The sequence below is a fragment of the Bison bison genome, unplaced genomic scaffold, assembly GCF_000754665.1.
Source record: "Bison bison bison isolate TAMUID 2011002044 unplaced genomic scaffold, Bison_UMD1.0 scf7180017864256, whole genome shotgun sequence".
Lineage (NCBI taxonomy): Eukaryota > Metazoa > Chordata > Mammalia > Artiodactyla > Bovidae > Bison > Bison bison.
The window spans coordinates 679,404-697,328 of NW_011494828.1; the positions used below are offsets into that span (position 1 = coordinate 679,404).

The 17,925-nt window shown below is 51.2% G+C and overlaps 1 protein-coding gene across 1 annotated transcript; it reads right to left on the reverse strand.

Annotated features, from left to right (window-relative positions):
• Positions 1–1,316: 1,316 nt before the first annotated feature.
• TMEM53 (transmembrane protein 53) lies at positions 1,317–17,437 on the reverse strand. Its single transcript, XM_010847813.1, has 3 exons — positions 17,208–17,437; positions 5,259–5,380; positions 1,317–2,031 (listed from the first exon to the last, which is right to left on the reverse strand). Exons 1-3 carry the CDS (start codon positions 17,266–17,268, stop codon positions 1,330–1,332), a joined length of 885 nt encoding a protein of 294 aa, XP_010846115.1. The 5' UTR covers positions 17,269–17,437; the 3' UTR covers positions 1,317–1,329.
• Between the last annotated feature and the right edge of the window lie 488 nt (positions 17,438–17,925).

A 17,925-nucleotide genomic window follows, 5' to 3' on the forward strand; every position in this document is an offset into this window, starting at 1 on the left:
TCTCATGGCACAGGCAGCACTGCCACCTGTTGGCCATGGCTAGGAATGCAGCCACACAGAGTAGGAACAGGCTGCAGCAGTTGAGGGGCCATCCCAGAGGGTTGAGGCCATGCAGGGAGAGCTGAGCTCTGGAGACAGAAGGTGCATCAGCCCCAAGACTATCAAGGGTCAGCTCCCACCCAGAGCTCTTCCAGCCATCTCCTTCACTGACTCAAACTTTCAAAGCCCATCCCTGCCCCCCAAGTCCCTTGATCACCACAGTGTGCTAAGTCACTTCAGTCGTGTCTGACTCTTTGTGACCCTATGGACTGTAGCCCACCAGGCTCCTCTGTCCATGGGATTCTCCAGGCAAGAATACTAAAGTGGGTTGCCATGCCCTCCTCTAGGGGATCTTCCCGACCCAGGGATGAAACCTGCGCCTCATGTCTCCTGCTTTGGCAGGCGGGTTCTTTACTACCAGCGCCACCTGGGAAGGGATCACCACAGTAAGCTCAATCAATCAACACATATTTATTGAATGCCTACTATGTGCCAGTATTGTGCAGCAGTGACTGATAGGATGATAGATGATACAGAATTCTAAGGCTGAAGCCACTACTTCTGTCTACAGAGGATCCAAGTGGGTCTCCCTCAAGGAGATGAAGGCCAATGGTTCTGGTCTTCAGGACTCCTGACTCAGCTTGTCCCAGCTCCCATCTGGTGCTGCTATCTTCCTGCTCCCCACACCGTCTGCCCACTCCACACACATCTTGCAACTTCCCTGGGTCCAGTGGCTTCCTGGCAAAGTGTAGTAGATCCTGGACAGAGCCCCCCACCTGTCAGCTCCCCATATGGCTTCCACCTCAGACTCCCTGGCAATGAGAAGCCTGAGTGAACTGCCAAGTGGGATCCTAGGGGATGGTGCTCCGGGCTTGGGGGGGCTTTACCTGCCCTTCCAGGTCCTGGGAGCACAGATCACAGCCCCTGCCCCAGCCTTCCCCTACCTTCTGACACCTCCCCGCAAAGCTCACCTTCCATTCAAGGAATCAAAGATCAATGTTGGGGCTCAGCCTCACCCCACCCCCAGCTTTATTAACCCTTCACAGTCTAAATGCCACAGGAATCAGCAGCCTGACTGCTGCACTTAGCAAACACAAGCGCAGCAAGGCTCCTGCAGAGACCTGCACAGGCACTACTGCCCCCAGGATCCTGGGGTCAACAGACGGACACGGCCCCCCAGGACAGAGGCCCATGGGAATTCTCTACCTGGAGGACCACAAAGACCCCGAGAGCTGCAGGGAGCTGTACCGGTAGAGGACCCCACCCATGGACGTAGGTTGTGGGGAAGAGTCAGGCATTTATTTCTGGAGCAGAAGTGAGGTGGGGAGGGCAAGGACCTGAGCAGTGGACACAGCTGTGCATGAAGTTGATGCAGAGGGTAGTGTAGTAAGTAGGGTAGTCGCGGAGGTGGCTGACGTGTGCAGACGACACGAAGTCCACGGAGCGTACCAGGACCTGGTGTGCCAGGCGTGCCTCCACCATGCGCTCCACATCCCGGGCCAGGACCACCTCGTCGGCCCTGGAGTAGAGGTAGAGCTCGGGCCAGCGAGAGGCTGCGTCGAGCAGCCTGTCATAGAAGTGCGTGTGGAAGAGGGCAGTGAGTGGCGCGAGCAGGACGTGGAACAGGAAGGCCACCAGGGTGAAGGCTACCAGGAGCAGCAGGCGCAGCGCGGCAGGACGGTGCTCTAGGACGACTGCCAGCGCCCGCAGAGCCCCCAGCAGGTTGCTGTCACCGGGACCACTGTCAAAGATGGTGCCCACCACACGCAGGTGACAGAAGCGCTGGTGGGTCTGCAGGAGCTCCAGCACATATCGGTACAGCATGACGCCAGCGTTGCTGAAGACGTGGAAGAGCAGGGGCTCCTTCTCAACCTCGTAATCAAAGAGCAGCTCAAGCAGCTTCTGGGCCAAGACACGAAGTGAAGGGATGCCCAGGGTCTCGGAGAAGAAGACCATGTGCCAGGGGGCTGTGTATCGGATGACGATGCAGCCCTGGGGAGAGGAGAGAGGCCCGGTTGGTCCTCGGGGATGGGGTAGGGAGGAGAGGTGGGGACCAGCTAAGGTCAGAGGGGTCCAGCAGCTCTCACTTCCGCAGCCCATACGCTTGGAAGTCCTCCAGGCCCTGCTGCAGCCTAGGTGCACGCTCACCTCTCCTAGACACAGGTGCCTCCCAGAGGGGAAGGGCCACTCCAGGCCCATTTGTCGAATAATTGCTTCATGCTGCCCTTGAGGCCTAGAGCCCAGAGCTTGCTTTGGAGACCTCTGGGCTGACCAGAAGGAAGCCTTCTCACTCTGGTCTGCTGTCTCCCTCCCACCCACGACCTTGTACCTCATCTGATCAACTCTGGCACACAAGGCCTCACTGCCTGGTGACACCCTGCTGCAGCCACTCTGCTCTGCACGGTCCCTGCCTCCCAGGGACAAGCAGGTTCCCCCAGGAGACCCAGCACCCAAGACACAGCCTGCAGGCCCAGCCTTGACCACTAGAGGCCACTCGTGAGCTAGGCCCACATGGCCTCAGTCTCTGGCCACTGCTACCTATCTCGCAGGGTCCTGTCTGGTTCTGAAGCCTGGGATCACTCCTCGCTCTCCCTGAAATTCCAAGTACAGTAAACGCATTATTCCTCAAATTCTAAAATAGCTAAAACATCTCTGGGCCTCTGTATCCCTCAATGCCTGGGTCAAAGTACACCTCAAGGTCCTCACACAGATCCCCTTCTAGGCCAGTTAGAGAAGGTGACCAAAGCCACCCTGAGTCCTAACCCTCTGCCATTAATGCGTGCCAGACACACAGGGCTCTTTGTCAGGGGACTCTGAGTTAGGCAGGCCCTGGGGTCAGACAGTTCTGGGCTCAGTTCCTGGGACCAGCATCTATAAACAGTAGAGCTGAAGAGCAATTTAACTCATCTTTCTGAGTCTGTGTTCCCTTCTGTAAGCTGGGACAACATCCATCTCATGGGATTACAGTAAAATTCATTGAAGAAAAAAAAAAGTATCTCCAGTGCTCCCAAACAGCACTTGGCACAGAGTTCCAGCTAAGAAGAGCAGTCATTAGTGGTGGCAGGAGTAATAACAAGGAGAAAATTTTATGGGCGCAGTACCTGAATGACCCAGAGCCAAAAAAAGACAGTCAGCTGAGGTTACCCTGCCACAGCCCCCTGACCTCCTCCCCTCTGGCTGGCTGTAATCACGTGAATGGACCTTACCACTCTTCCCAAGACTGCAGCAAGGGGTCACGGGTGCCACCTGGCCCCACAGCTCTGGAAAACTTCACAAAGCGCTCTGCTCCAACTCCCCAGGGGGTGTGAAATGTCTTTCCACCCACCTTCAACCTACACACACTGCCAATGAATACAAACACACTCCACACCACCACCACCACACACACGCGACTCCTGGGACTAAACACAGCCTCTATCTCACACCCCTTAGCTGCAGATGCCCAAATAATGAAGTATTAGGAGTTTGGGGTTGGAAAAATTTCTTCTCTACCTCCATCTCATCCTTCTGACCAGAAGGTAAAAGCACCCCTTCCTTTCCCAGGTGACCCCCACAAGCAGCCCTGCCCCCTCAACCCCTCTGCCTTCCCTGGGATCATTTTTTCTCTCCACTCAATCACTTCCTCCCCGTGCCTTCCACCCCAAGAATGTCCTTCCTGTCTCCCTCGTCACCAGCCCATTTCCCTAAGACTCTCTTCCTCTGGATTCAATCATGCTCCCCTGAGTTTATTTCTCTTCCTGTGGCCTCTCCTCCTTCCCACGGTGGATCCTCTTCATCTCCTGCTCCTCAGATCCTGGCCTCTTCTCCTTGCTCTCTACACACTCCCTGGGGGAATTTCATCCAGCCCAGAGCTGGATGTCACTTCTAGTGCTCCCTGTGTCAAAGGACACACCCACCTCTACCAGGGATCGGCTGCAGGGAAGCCTGGCATTACCCTGGACCCCACCTATGCCCGTGCCCACTCCCAGTCTCTCATCCACCGATCACTCTGCCTCCTACCAAGCCCCTTGATTCATCAACTTCCCTCCACCGGCACCACCAGCCTCAAGGTTCCAGCCACTGCAACAATCTCACTTTGCAGCCTCCAGCCCTGGCCTCCTGAGTCCTTTCTCCACTGGGCAGGGAAGGACTCTGAGAAACACAAGTCTAACATCACACCCCAGCCTAAATCCCCTAAGGACCCTCCCAGCCTCTTCTCTTCACACTTGCCCTTCCTTTTGTCCTCTGTTCTGGCCATACTCACCTATTTCTTGGCCTCCGCCTGCCTTCAAGGATCTTAGTCTAATGGAGAAGTCAGACAAAGAGCCTCGCCCAGGGAGTAGAATTCAGAAGCAGCTGAAACTACTTAAGGAGTAAGGCGATGCCAGGGCACCAGGCTTGCTGGCTGAGGGGAGGCCTCCAACTCCCATCCTATTCCAGGGCCACCACACTCCTGGGCACAGCGCAGATCTGGGTCAGTGGACGGAGGCTTGGGGAGGGGGCCCTAGCTGGCCCTTCTCCCAGGTGACTGCCGCTCCTCCTCAGTGCAGGGCTTCCAGCTCGGGGGGTGGGCTGGGGAGTGGTCTGTACTGCCTCCCTCCCTAGGGAGGCCTGGGTGAGGAGGGCAGGGCCAGGCCAGTGGCCAAAGCTGTGAAAGGGGTACTCAGGCATAAGAGGCCCTCCCAAGGCTCACTCCAATCACCGTAATCTCTATATCCAACTCTCGTGAGGCCTGAGATGATGCAAGGAAACCTCAGGCCTGAATTCTTCTCCAGAAGACCCTTCTACCCTGGAAACATGAAGGTGACATGCTCAACCTTAAGACAGAAACTCCTGGTGAGACAAGGAGGAGGCCCCAGGAGTCCACACTATGCCCAGCACACCCGGCCCAGGCTCCTGCTGCCCAGAAAGACTTGAGGTCTGGGCTGATGCCTCAGCCAGGAGCACAGTGGAGATGGTCTGCCACCGTGGGGCTTGGGGCGGAAGAAAGGGGGAGGGCAGGGGGCTGGAGGGGACAGACTAGACCACAGAGTTGGCTGCAAAGAGTGATAATCCTGCCCAAGTCCCCACGGGCCCAGCATCTTCCTCACAGGCCAGTCCTGGTGCCATTCCCAGGCCTGTCTGGTCCCTGACTGGTGGTCAGCCTCCACGGCAGCCTGGAGATGAGGGCAGCCAAGGCTGAGAGGACCCCTCCAGAGGGGCCCCAGAGCACTGGGAGTCCACACGCCTGTAGTACTCACCCTTTTGTGATAGATGGCGCTGTACTTGGCCAGGTTCTTGTCGGAGCAGCCTCCCCAGCCCAAGAGAATCACCAAAGGCAGTCGAGTCCCAGCCTCCTTCCCACCTTGGTCAGGGCTGTTCTCTGAAACACAAGCAGGGTAGGACTGTCAGCCGTGAAGTTAGGGTGTAGGATGGGGTGATTGGCCCATCCACAGCTGGTAGCAGGGAAGTGCCAGGGGCCAGGCCTAGGTAGGCATCCTTCCAGCCCCTGTGCCTCAGGTGCCCGGGAGGCTCCTTCCTCTGTCCTTCACTTCAACTGGCTTTCAGGCTTCTCAGATGGCACTGCACTGTAACTGGAAAAAGCCACCTGAGGGCCCCTTTCTTTTCTTTCAGAGACACAGCCCAGGTGAGAAAAATGAAAAAAACACTTCCTCCATGCAATTTCACCTTCTAATCCCGGGATCAGCATACCATAGATATTAACACAAGCCATGGGCTGAATTCTACCCATGATCTGTTTTCATATGACCTTTGAGCCAAAGATAAAAGTGCTTTTTACATTCTAAAATAGTTTTAGAAAAAAAAAATCAAAAGAAGATTTTGTGGTGTAAAAATCATGAAATGTAAATGTCCACAAATAAAGTTTTATTGGAACACAGACCAGCTCATTCATTTACATAATGTCTTATGGCTGCTTTCAAGCTGAAACAGCAGAGATGAGTAGCTGCAACAGAGACCACACAGTTCACAAAGTCTAAGGTCTAAGGTACAGCCCTTTACAGAAAAAAGTTGGCCGGCTCCTGTTCTAATTCCACGGACAGATGGAAGAAGGGGGTTTTAAAGAGAAACCGATAGGGCAGTGTAGGTGGTGAAGTGAAGCAGACTGACTCTGGGGGCCCCTACCAAACCAAACCCTGTCCTGACAGAGAGGAATAACAGTCAGTATTTACTGAGATTTAACCCTCATAGCACACTACAGGGAGAAGAAATGGCAACCCACTCCAGTGTTCTTGCCTGGAGAATCCCATGGACGGAGAAGCCTGGTAGGCTGCAGTCCATGGGGTCGCACAGAGTCAGACATGACTGAAGCCACTTGGCAGCAGGCAGCACACTACAGGGAATATTATTACAGAAGAGGAAACTGAGGCACAGAGTGGTTAAGCTACTTGCCTAAGGAAACACAGGAAGTGCAGAGCTGGGAAGCCGGTCCTGACTCCCCATCCTAACCAACCCATTGGAGGTGTTCTGGGCCGCCAGCCCCGTCCACCACCAGAAGTACATCTTGTCCCCTGATGTGCCGAAGCACAAGCCAGCTGCCTCCTCCATGGCTGCTTCTGGAGGCCTCCCCGCAACCATGTCAGTCAGGCCTCCTCTCATTTTTTCCCACCAAGGAAGTACTCACACCCCTCGGGGTGACTTCTGTTCAGGGACTGTCTGTTGCCAGTTATCTGCCCTCCTGAAAGGGCCAGGGTTTACTCTTCCAAGGATCAAGCCACTTGGCTATGCTCTGCTGCCACCCAGAGATTTATGGATGCCGGTGGTGACCTGGCAACAGTAAATTTCAAGGCTAGTTAAGAAGATGGTAAACATAAATCACTAACCTTTGGACAAAAGGAAGACAACAATTTCCTGTGGAAATTAATGTGATTGAAAAGTTCAGTGTTTCTGCTCTCCGGTGGTGGTGACTCTGGCCTTTGGAGATTAACTGCCCAAGCCCACGGGGATCCAGGGCTGGGCTACAATTCAGCCTGGAGCAGGAGCTGCCAGCGCCTCAGTCCCATGCTGACCCCTGCCAGCCCTCCCAGGCTCCCCTGACACTGACCTCAGCCTCCAATAAGAGGGATGGTTCCACAGCTCTAAGTCAGGCCACTCAAAATACTGTCTCCAACTTTCTTGGCCTGGTCCTTGGCCAGGGCAGTGGTTCGCCTGCACTGGCCTTTCTCTGCAGAGGCCCAACCTTACTGGCGATGGCTACCCATAAGGCTCAGGCTGCAGCCACCTCACGGGTGGTGATCAACAGCTACCATTTGGATCCACCTTTGACCATCTGAGGTCCAGCCACTGGATTTCTGAGACCTGCTTCCATGCAACTGTCTGAGTATGGACTCCCCTCCCCCAGCACTTTCCTATGGTGCTCCCCTCCAGGTACCACCACCAAAATATCAGCAAAGGGTTAGGGGGTTCATCTCAAATAGAGAGAAGGCTGAAGGAGGTCACATCCCCTGGTGACTGCCCTGACCAGCAGGGGTGGCGCATTCCCAGACAGGGAAAGTTCAGACACTTCCACTGGCTCTCTGACCTGCCCCTCCCACCATGGCTGGGCTCTACAACTCCCCTTTGTTCCACCTCAGATTTTCCTGGCACCCTTGGATTCACCAACGCAGGTAGGAATGACTTCACCAGACACGCCTCTCACAAAGAAACTCAGAATACGGACACCCTGGACACTCTGCCTCTTACCGGAGCCCAAGCTTTTCGTAAGGTTCCTAAAAGGAGGGAATTCGTGCCCCAACTCCAGCCAGGCCCTCAAGGCCGCCTCTCCTGAACCACGAGGTGCCCCTCCTACCCAGCGGCATCTCCCGTTCCCCCAACACAGTCTCCTCCCAGGATCCCCTTCTCCATGCCCTTCCTAACTTGGAGCTTTGTCATGACCCCCTCCCACTGGAGCCACGCTACCCATTCAGATTCTAGACATGAAGTGCTATCATCCAGAAAAGTCCAAGGTCCTCTGAGACCACGGCTGAGAGAGTGATGGTGACATGTTTGCTGTGCTGGTCTTGAAGGACCATAGGAGCATGCCAGGTAGAAAGAGGGCATGAGCAGGGGCAGAAGGTGATGGAGACGTTACAGTCACTCTGGAGCACAGCAAGCAGTCCTGGGAGGCTAGAAGCCTGGATGAGGGAACAACAGTGTGCAGGAGAGCTGCTAAGAGTGGGAATGGGGGGCCTGATCCTGAAAGGCCCCCAGGCCATGCTTACGAGTCAGGATTTTATCCGGAGCAGTGGAGAGCGAATAGATTCTGGAACTGGGGGAGTGGCAAGATCCAATCTATCCTGATTAATGGCTTGCACAATTATTTGAATAACATCTGTCACCCCTCAGCCAGAAGGGTCCCTGAAGGCAGGAACTGGGTTTGTCACACTTAGTGCCACATTCCTCGTGCCCAGGACTGTAGCTGGCCCGTCCAGGCACTCAGCAGAAACGTGCTGAATGAATGAACACATGCTTGCAAAGTGAAGGATGGATCCAAGGAGAAAGAGCTGGCATTTCTCTTGTTACCCATTGCCCTTTCCAGAGTAATAAAAGTAATTGCTATGGCTATTGTTATTTATTGCCACATCCGGATCCTGTGATTCCTCCACCCTCTGTAAGAGCCCCTGCTCCTTTTATGTTCCTCCCATTGGTCACCACCCTCTCCCCTTCCCACTGCTGACATCTCCCAGCCTCTGACCACTGCCCCTCAGGCACTGAAGACTCAGGCACTGGCCCCCATCTCCCATTTCTACACCAAGACGACCATAGCCCTGCAAAGGCAATCAAACCCACCTCAGTCCTAAACCATCATAAACTTCTCTGAATTTCGCATCTCCTTCCACCCCTATCTTCCCCTCTTTCCCATCACCAAGAAAAACAATAACAGCAAAAAGAGAATTGTGTCAGACACTATTCTAAGCACTTAAAAAAATATATATATATATTTATTTATTTGGCTGTACTGGGTCTTAGTTGCAGTATGTGGGATCTAGTTCCCTGACCAGGGTTCAAACCCTGGCGCCCTGCATTGGGAGCACAGAGTCTTAACCACTGGACCACCAAGGAAGTCCCTAAGTACTTTATATATCAATTCATTTAATCTTCACAACAATCCTATGAACTAGGTACTGTTCTTGTCTCATTTTACTGATGAAAAACTAAGCCACAAAGATAATAAATAATTGGTCAAAGTCACACAACTAATAAGCAGTGGAGCTAGATTCCAAACCCAGGTGGTCATCACCATTATCCCGGCTGGCCCCCTGGGTAAAAAAAAAGCCCCCAGTCTTAACCAAATCTCTTTCCACTTAGCTCCAAACCTGCACCTTTGGTTTTCTCTGTACATCAACAGATCCAGCACTGACCTCTTCCACCTGCTCCTCCTCACAGACTGGCCACCAAAGTCAGAACCTCAACACATGCTGCCTCATTTGGTCCCCCCACCATCCTAGGAGTTAACTATTATTGCTATCCCCATTTTACAGATGAGAAAACTAAAACAAGAAGTCTCTCTCCCTAAAAACAGAGAGCCAGGAAGTGGCAGAGCCAGCATGCCCCTCTGAACCACCACACCACATTGCCCCCTGCCTCCAGGACTGCACACACGGTCCTCACTCCCCAGCCCAGATGCTGATAATCCATGTTCATGCTTTGCTAATGCCCATGCCCCCTGCTGAGTCAGCTCACTGCTGACATCCAAGAAGTTCCCCTTGATGCCCTCTCCAACCCCTTCTCACCACTCCCCTAAATCACTAGACAGGGCTAGATGCCCCTCGTCTATACATCACAGCACCACCACCACCATCCCACTGTGCTTACCCACTGCGCTGAAAGGTGCCATTAGGAATAAGACAGAGATGACTGTAACATGCGAAACAATAGACAGTAAAGGCCTGAACCAGGGCAGTGGGAGACAAGTAGGAAGGGGGAGGGAAACGATAGGAAGAAAAGAATCACAACAATTCTGGTATGTGTAGCAAAAGCCTCAAAAACATGCAATCTTTGACTTAGTGATTCCACTTCTATGAAAGAAAAATGCTTAATCTATGACAGAAATATTCAGGAATATCTTAAGCAGATCATAGACATAAATATAAGAGCTAAAACTATAAGACTCTTAGCAGAAAATGTAAAAGTAAATCTTTGTGACCTTAGATTAAGGAATGGTTTCTTAGACATAACTAAAAGGAAAAGGAATACAAGAAAAAAAACAGACAAACCAGGACTTCACCAGCATTGAAAATTTTTGTACATCAATGGATACCATCAAAAAGCTGAGGAAACTGACAGAATGGGAGAAAATATTTGCAAATCATATATCTGATAAGGGCTTGTTATCCAGGATATATAAGAATTCAACAATGAAAAGGCAAATAACTCAACTTTAAAATAGGCAAAAGATTTGAAGAGACATTTCTCCAAAGAAGATGCATAAATGGCCAGTAAGAACATGAAAAGATGTCCAACATCACAGTCATCAGGGAAATGAACATTAAAACCACAATGAGACAGTATATTGGACCAACTAGGATGGCCATAATCAAAAAGTCAGATAACACCAAGTGTTGAGGATAAGGAGAATTCAGAACCCTCATATACTGCTGGTGAGCACGCAAAAAGGTACATCCACTTTAGAAAGCTGTTTGGCAGCTCCTCAAAAACATTAGGCAAGAAGTTTCCACATGAACCAGTACCTCTACTCCTAGGTATAAGACCCAAGAGAACCGAAAACATATGTCCATACAAAAACGTGTACATGAATGTTCATTGCAGCAATATTCATGACAGCCAAAAAGTAGATACAATCCACATACCTATCACCTGTAACAGGTGAATAAAATGTGGTATATCCTTTCAATGGAATACTACTTGGTGATAAAAAGGAATGAAGCACTGCTACAACATGGGTGAACCTTGAAAACATGTTAAGTGAAAGAAGCCAGACACAAAGACCATACATTATATGATTCCATTTATATGATTTATACAAAATGTCCAGAATAGGCAGATCCATAGGGCAGAAAGCAGACGAGCGGCTGCCAGGAGCTGGAGGCAGGGGGAAATGGGGAGAGACTGCTAATGGTTCAGGGTTTTTTTTGCAGATGATGAAAATGTTCTGAAATTAAATAGTGCTGTGTGTACAATCCTGTGAACATCCTAAAAACCAACGAATCACACATTTTAAAAGAGTGAATTTTACAGAATGTGAATTATATCTCAATATTATTATTTTAAAAATGAATAATAACACATTAAGCAAAAAAGCACGTTGCAAAGAGTATGTACAACAGAATCCTATGTACACACATACATGCACACCTACACATGCTTATGCACAGGAAAAAGCATCAGATATTGATAGCAATTATTCCTGGGATTAGAGGCAATTTCTTTTTCATGATTTTTTAAATTCACAGTCTAAAAATCCATTGGTATCACTTTTGCAATGAGAGTTAAAAAAACATTTTTTTTAAAGGTTGGGGGGTATCCAGCAGAGTCAATAGTGGTGAAGAAGTCAAAGAGATCATGGATGCCCAGAAGTTCCTTGGCAAGGCTCCTCAAGCCTGACACTTCTTAAGTACCCCACATTTAATCTCAGGGGCTCTCTGTCCTCTGGACTTTTCTCAACAAATGACACTGACACCGATAATACCAGAATTACAGATACATACTATATTGTACAACAGTTCAAGTCATAAAACTGGAGCATAAATTAGATTGTGTATATCCCAGGGGCATGTGGGGAAGACAAAGGAAAAGGCTGACAAAGAAAAAGGATTTGTGGAACAATATGTGCTTTTCATCAGCAAGCGGGACTCAGAATACAAAGAACTATGTTTTCTTCTTAAAATGCAAAGAATCAAAGGATCCTCAATTTCCTTTACTCCCAAGAAATACTTTCTAGAGTCTTAGAGTTCCTATATTTAATCCAAATTAGTTCATTTTAAATTTACTTTTTTTTTAACCTTTTGGAATAATAGTACAGAAGACTAGCATGGTATCTAGGAGTACCGACCATATAAACCCTATCTGGGTTCAAATCTCTGTCTCTGCCACTAATAACCATGAAACAGACCTTGAGCTAGTTCTCTAAGGTTTAATTTTCTTAACTGTGAAATGAGGATAACAGAACATAAGACTAAACAAGAAAATGACTACTGAGGGCTTAGCATTTTTACCCTAGCACAAAGGAAGAGTTCAATGAATTGAAGTTATTACTTCATGAGGAATGAATGCTCACTGTAGAAAAAGTAGAAAATGAATATCTTATACAACTGGAATCATACCGCTTTGTAATCTGCTTTCTTCCATTTAGCAATGTATTGTGAACATCTCTCCCTGTCGGTTTATATATTTCTACACCATTCTTTTTAGTGGCTGCAGAGCAGCTATAGATATTTCGTAATTTATGGTGACCAAGCTCCCATTATTGGACACAGTGTTGTTTCTAATCTTTTGCTGTTATAAAAGTACTTTAATGGACATCTCTTTCTTCATGCATGTCCTTAACTGTTTCCGAGAAATGGAACTGTCTTCAGGCAGCACTTCCTGATGGCAACTGAAATATGCATACACAAGCTTTGGAGTGAGGCTCCTGAGTTGGAACCTGGGATGACTTGGGGCAAGACACTTTACCTCCTGTTGAGCTCCTGTTCCTCATCTGTAAGATGGGATAAGAGTACTCCAGATCTCACAAGGTGGTCATGCTGCTGCTAAGTCGCTTCAGTTGTGTCCGACTCTGTGCGACCCCATAGACGGCAGCCCACCAGGCTCCCCCATCCCTGGGATTCTCCAGGCAAGAACACTGGAGTGGGTTGCCATTTCCTTCTCCATTGCGTGAAAGTGGAAAGTGAAAGTGAAGTCGCTCAGTCGTGTTCGACTCTTAGCGACCCCATGGACTGCAGCCTACCAGGCTCCTCCATCCATGGGATTTTCTAGGCAAGAGTACTGGAGTGGCTTGCCATTGCCTTCTAGAGTAATAAAATCATATGAGGGGTTCTTGCTAAACCTGGCGTGTGAGCAGGGCATGGTCAACAGTGTAAGCCCAACAGAAACCACAGAGACCTCAGGCAAAGGGTCCTTGAGGTCTGGAGCTCAGATCCAGGGCCTAGCATGACACTTGGCATAAAGCAGACAAATTAGGAAGGGTTTCTATTAATGAATGAAAGAAAAGAAGTCATGATTCAAAAAATGAACAAAACTCCTCTGCTCAGAAAAAAAAAAAGCAGCCCTGGGGTTCACACAGACAAGAAGAGTCTAGTTCAACTCGGCACCTGGGCCTGTGAGGCCTCGTCAGTGTGACAGCTCTTGAGGTTTTCTCTCACCCCTGCTCCTGAAAGCACACCCCGGCCTCCTGCCAAGGCCACACTCTTCTGGGCCCCGCTCAGTCTCCCAGTGCTCCAGCTCTGCGCCTTCTGCTGCTCCCTATCTACAGCTGCAGGTCCAGCTTGGGCCACTCTTCTCCAGGAAGCCACTGACCCCTGCAGCCCACCATGGTGGTCCTAACTACAGTCCACCCCATACTGTTTCCCTGGCGCTGGGAGAAACTTCCTGGGGGTCAAGACAAGCTCTTCATTTCTTCGACCCCAGCCAGCGCTCAGCCCAAGGGTAGACTGACAACGAAGCCTGGGCTCACAGCAGACCTATCGCTTGCCTTCTCTGTGACTCCCCGGAAGGCTAAGAGTGAGCCCCTTGTCCCAGCCCCATTAATTTTGTAAATCAATTATTTGTAAAAATGTTTATGGAACCTGAGAGCAAGAGGATGCCTTTAAGAAGTGCCTGTGCAAGCCGCAGAGGGGCCCTAGGGGCCCTGGGGCAGGACTTGGCTGACCAGTCTCTGGCTGGGAGGAGGGGCAATGCAAGCCTGGCCTGGATGGCAGAGCACCTCGGGCGGGGCCGGAGTACTGCCAAATGTCTCCCTTCAGCTCTTCGGGCACATCTTCCTTGCCAGGCTCTGGCAACAGTGAGCCAAACCCTCCAAACAACACGACAGGGATCCCTGCACTGGGGGTCCTGAGGACAGAACCTTCCCCAAGGAAATGAGAGAATACCCAACTCTCATTAGGAGGGTGAGGGGACCACTGGTCAAAGAAGAGTGGGTGGGAAGAGGGGAATGCCAGGTCAAGGGATCAGCTTCAGCAAAGGACCAGGTAGATGATCCTTGTTAGGCCCAGTCAGCCACAAATAACTGCCTGGTGGGAATTCCAGCAGAAGGACCCTGAGTGATGAAGGGCCCCAGATCTGTAGCTGCCTTCCCGCTAAGTATGTGCCAGCAGCAGCTGCTCGCCTCTCTATCAGCTCACAGCAGTGCCAGGCTCTGTGGCTCTAAAGCTCAGTTATGGGGGAAACGCAATTCCAGAAACCAAATATGACCGTCCTACACACTTCTGCACCTTTAAACAGTAAGTGCAACAGAGAGACAATCTCCGGACCCCCAAAGACTGTCGCTCTGTGAAGCCACATCAGCCGGGAAGGGAGCTCTCCACAGACAGGAAGCAAAGAGATGTAGGGGGTCACAGTGCTGTCACTTCCTTCTGAGGGGTCCTATAGCCTCGAGTTTGGCTCTGAGGTACGCACTTGGAGAGGGAAAGGCATGATGAACCAAAGCCAGTGCAGAAGGCAATCATAAGGAGAGGGTTATTAGAACCACACCAGAGGAGGAACAGCTGAAGGCCTTGGGGGTGTTTTTCTTGGAGAAAAGAGATGAAGCTGTCATCTTGAAAACAGAGGAAGACAGACTACCTTGCTCTGTGTTGTACCCACCATGACCTCCTAGCCCTGCAGTTACCACATCATTGTGAAACCACCTCCTTCTAAATACTGTCCTCCCAGAAGCACAGGTCCTTGCAGGGAGTCTGTGTGTGAGTCACTTCTGAGGAGACCAGCAACTAGCCCACAACCAGGACACAGCAAATGCTGACCTGAAAGCAGATGTGACAGGAAGGCCTACTGTGGCTCAAGAAAGGGAAGCTTTCTAACAATCCAGCTGCCTTCAACAGGCCAGGATATGTGGGAGGAAGTATCCTGTCGGGGAAGGGTCTGGAGCTAACAGCAAGCTCTCATGACAGGAGAAGGATGCAGGACAAAATGGCCCCCTGAGATTTCTTCCAATTCTAGGACCCAGCCCCTTGAGGCAGGGGGAGAGCCACCAGGGGAAGAAATGTACTGAGAGCGCACGCGCCAGGCTGCACACACAGGAGCACACATACCTGCTCCACGTCAGTCACTACTTCATCAACCCTCAGTGCCGTGAGGTAGGCGCTCTTATCACTTCCACTTTACAGTCAGGGAATCTGAGGCTCAGAGAGGTTCAATAACTTGCCAAAACCAAAGAAGAGCGAGAGGTAGAACTGAAACGCAAAGGCTGCCCACTGGGGCTGAGGAACAAACTTCTGCCCTCTTGGCCACACAGAAGGCAGCTCCAGGCCTTTGCAACTAAAGGTGCTCCAAGGGCAATAATCTTTTAAAAAATTATTTTAAATAGTTTTTTTTAATATTTTATCTATTTGGCTGTGCCAGGTCTTAGTTGCAGCAAGTGCCAGGTCTTTAGTTGTGGCATTCGGGATCTAGTTCCCTGACCAGGGACTGAACCCTGCCTCTGCATTGGGAGCCTGCAGTCTTAGCCACTGGACCACCAGGGAAGTCCCCAAGGGTAAAAATGTTAATTGACTTCATCTCCCGCTGATGCCAAGACTTTCAAAAGCATTTTTACATCTATAAACCCAAGAGCCCTTGGCCACAGATCTGGCTCTAGTGAAATACAATTGGTCTGGGGCTACCTGCTCGGTCAAAAGCCTAGGGGTTGCACTCCCCTCTTAGACCCCATCCAAGGAACACAAGCTGCTATGCAAGGGGTCTGGGAAGGCTCTCTTGAAGGAAGTAACATCTGAGAGAAGCGTTAAATGATGAACCAGACATGGGAGCGGGCAGAGTGGGGCAGCAGAGAGGAAAAGGCATTCCAGACAGAAGAAACAGCAGGAGCAGAGAGAAGCAGGAAGGGTGTGCAGAATCACAAGCAGCCTGGGGAAGCCGAAACACAAAACTCAAAAGTGAACAGTGAAAGGATATAGTGAACAAAGAGGTAAGCAGGGGCTGCTAAATGATGGACGTTGAATGCCATGCTAAGGAATCAGGACTTGATTTATCCTGAGGGCAAAAAAGTCACTGTAGGGTTCTAGCTAGAATAGTGATAAGATCAAAGCTTTGCATTGGGAAGAGGGCTGGGGTGGCAGAAGAGGTGAGGTGTGGTTGGTGGTAAGACTGGAGGTGTGAAGGTGATGTGGAGTAAGACAGGTAAGACCTGCAGCTTGAGCTGGGCTGTATGACAAGGCTCCTCTACCATAATTCACTCCCAATCCGGGCCAAATTTTCCATTCTCTGGAACCCCAATCCGACTCACAGACTACTAATTCTGTGACCCTGCCACACTCCTTTCTCGAATATGACTGTAGGGAGGAAAATAAAGCTAATCACGAAACTCACTCAGTGCCAAGCATTATGCTGGGTCCTTTACACAAACAATCTCAGTTGTGCAACCAACTACCGTCAGAGGGAGGTTACTGTTGGTACCCCCAACTGTGCAGATGAGGAAACCGAAGTTAAGAGCTGGAAGCCTACCAACGGTCACGCAGCTACTGAAGGGAGGAGTGGGGATTTGAGCCGACTTCTAACTCACAGCAGAGACGGCTCTGCTGACTATACTGCCAAGGAGAGTGCAGAGGAGGGAAGGGTGAAGGTTCTGTGTCCTGGGCTTCTCCATGGACCCTGGGGAAAACAGTGGATAGAATATAACGAGTGGAACCCCCTAAGCACAACCGCCAAGAAAGGACAGCAGTGGGAAACCCGACTCCAAACAAAGAAATCAGGATGTCCCCTGTCCTCGGCAGCCTTCAGTTACTGGGAAAGAAGCGAAAGCTTGGACCTGAGAACTAAAGAGACAGAAAAAAGGGCCCCAACCTGGTCGGAGGTGGGGGCGGGCGGGGGGCGTGTGGACTCCGAAGAGGGGCGGGGCTCGGACAGGGAAAGCGCCCTGGGGGCGGGGCTTACTAAGGGGCGGGGCTCTCTGGACCCGACAAATCTAAGGACCTGCCGGACCCTATGAGGAGATGGGCCGCGGGAGGGCGGGGCCGCAAGAGGGGCGGGGCCACAGCTGTGCTTGCAACCCACGGACTCCTTAGGTCACCTACCCACGACTGGACCCAACCCTCGTTCCATACCCTGACTCCGGCAGGGCTGATCCGGGATCTCGATGGTGTAGTCCAGCTGGGCTGAAGCCATGGTGAAGGAGCCGGCCCTCGGCTTGGGCCTCCGGCCGGAACTCCCGCTCGCGCGCCTGCACCTCACCCAAGCCTCTCCTGGGCACCGCCCAATCACCACCCACCTCCCTCGACGCTACCCAATCCCTGAGCCGCGCTCTGTGACCTCTCTCCCTAGCAACCACCGGGTGTCTCCCGGAGCCTCTCGCCGCACCCTGCTTGCTAGGCCTTAGCAACCATGCCCCGTCCTGCTCTATCTCTGACCCTCGGCCATTGGCTAACTCGCTTGGTCTCGATTAGGTATTGGCCAGCTAAGGCGCCAGTCAGGAAGAGTCCCCACCCTCCCGTGTAGGTAAGGGGATCTGTGGGAGAGTTGCGTTTTCTGGGGATCAGGAGGGTTTCCTTTCTTTACCGCGTCTTTTCCTACCGGACGGACAACAGTGCCCTTTGACTTGCATCATCTAGCTACTTCCACCGACCTCTACCAACCGCAGCTCCGAGGGCTGGAGGTAGAAAACCATACAAAACGCACAGGGGTGCGTGCCAGCCCGTGATCCACCCAGTTGGTCGAGGCTTATTTTGAATGGTGGGATGGGTAGGATGCAAAGGAGGTGCTGTCTTCTGGAGAAGACTTTAGAGAGTGCCCTGTTCGTGCGCAACATAAGGGGTTAGGGAGTAA

Excerpts from the sequence above, each read along its gene's own strand:
- TMEM53 (XM_010847813.1), bottom strand. The coding sequence starts at position 17,268 with ATGGCTTCAGCCCAGCTGGACTACACCATCGAGATCCCGGATCAGCCC. Across the intron at positions 5,381-17,207 it reads TCAGCCCTGCCGGAGTCAGG|AGAACAGCCCTGACCAAGGT; the intron begins GTATGGAACGAG and ends CTTGTGTTTCAG. Across the intron at positions 2,032-5,258 it reads GCGCCATCTATCACAAAAGG|GGCTGCATCGTCATCCGATA; the intron begins GTGAGTACTACA and ends TCCTCTCCCCAG.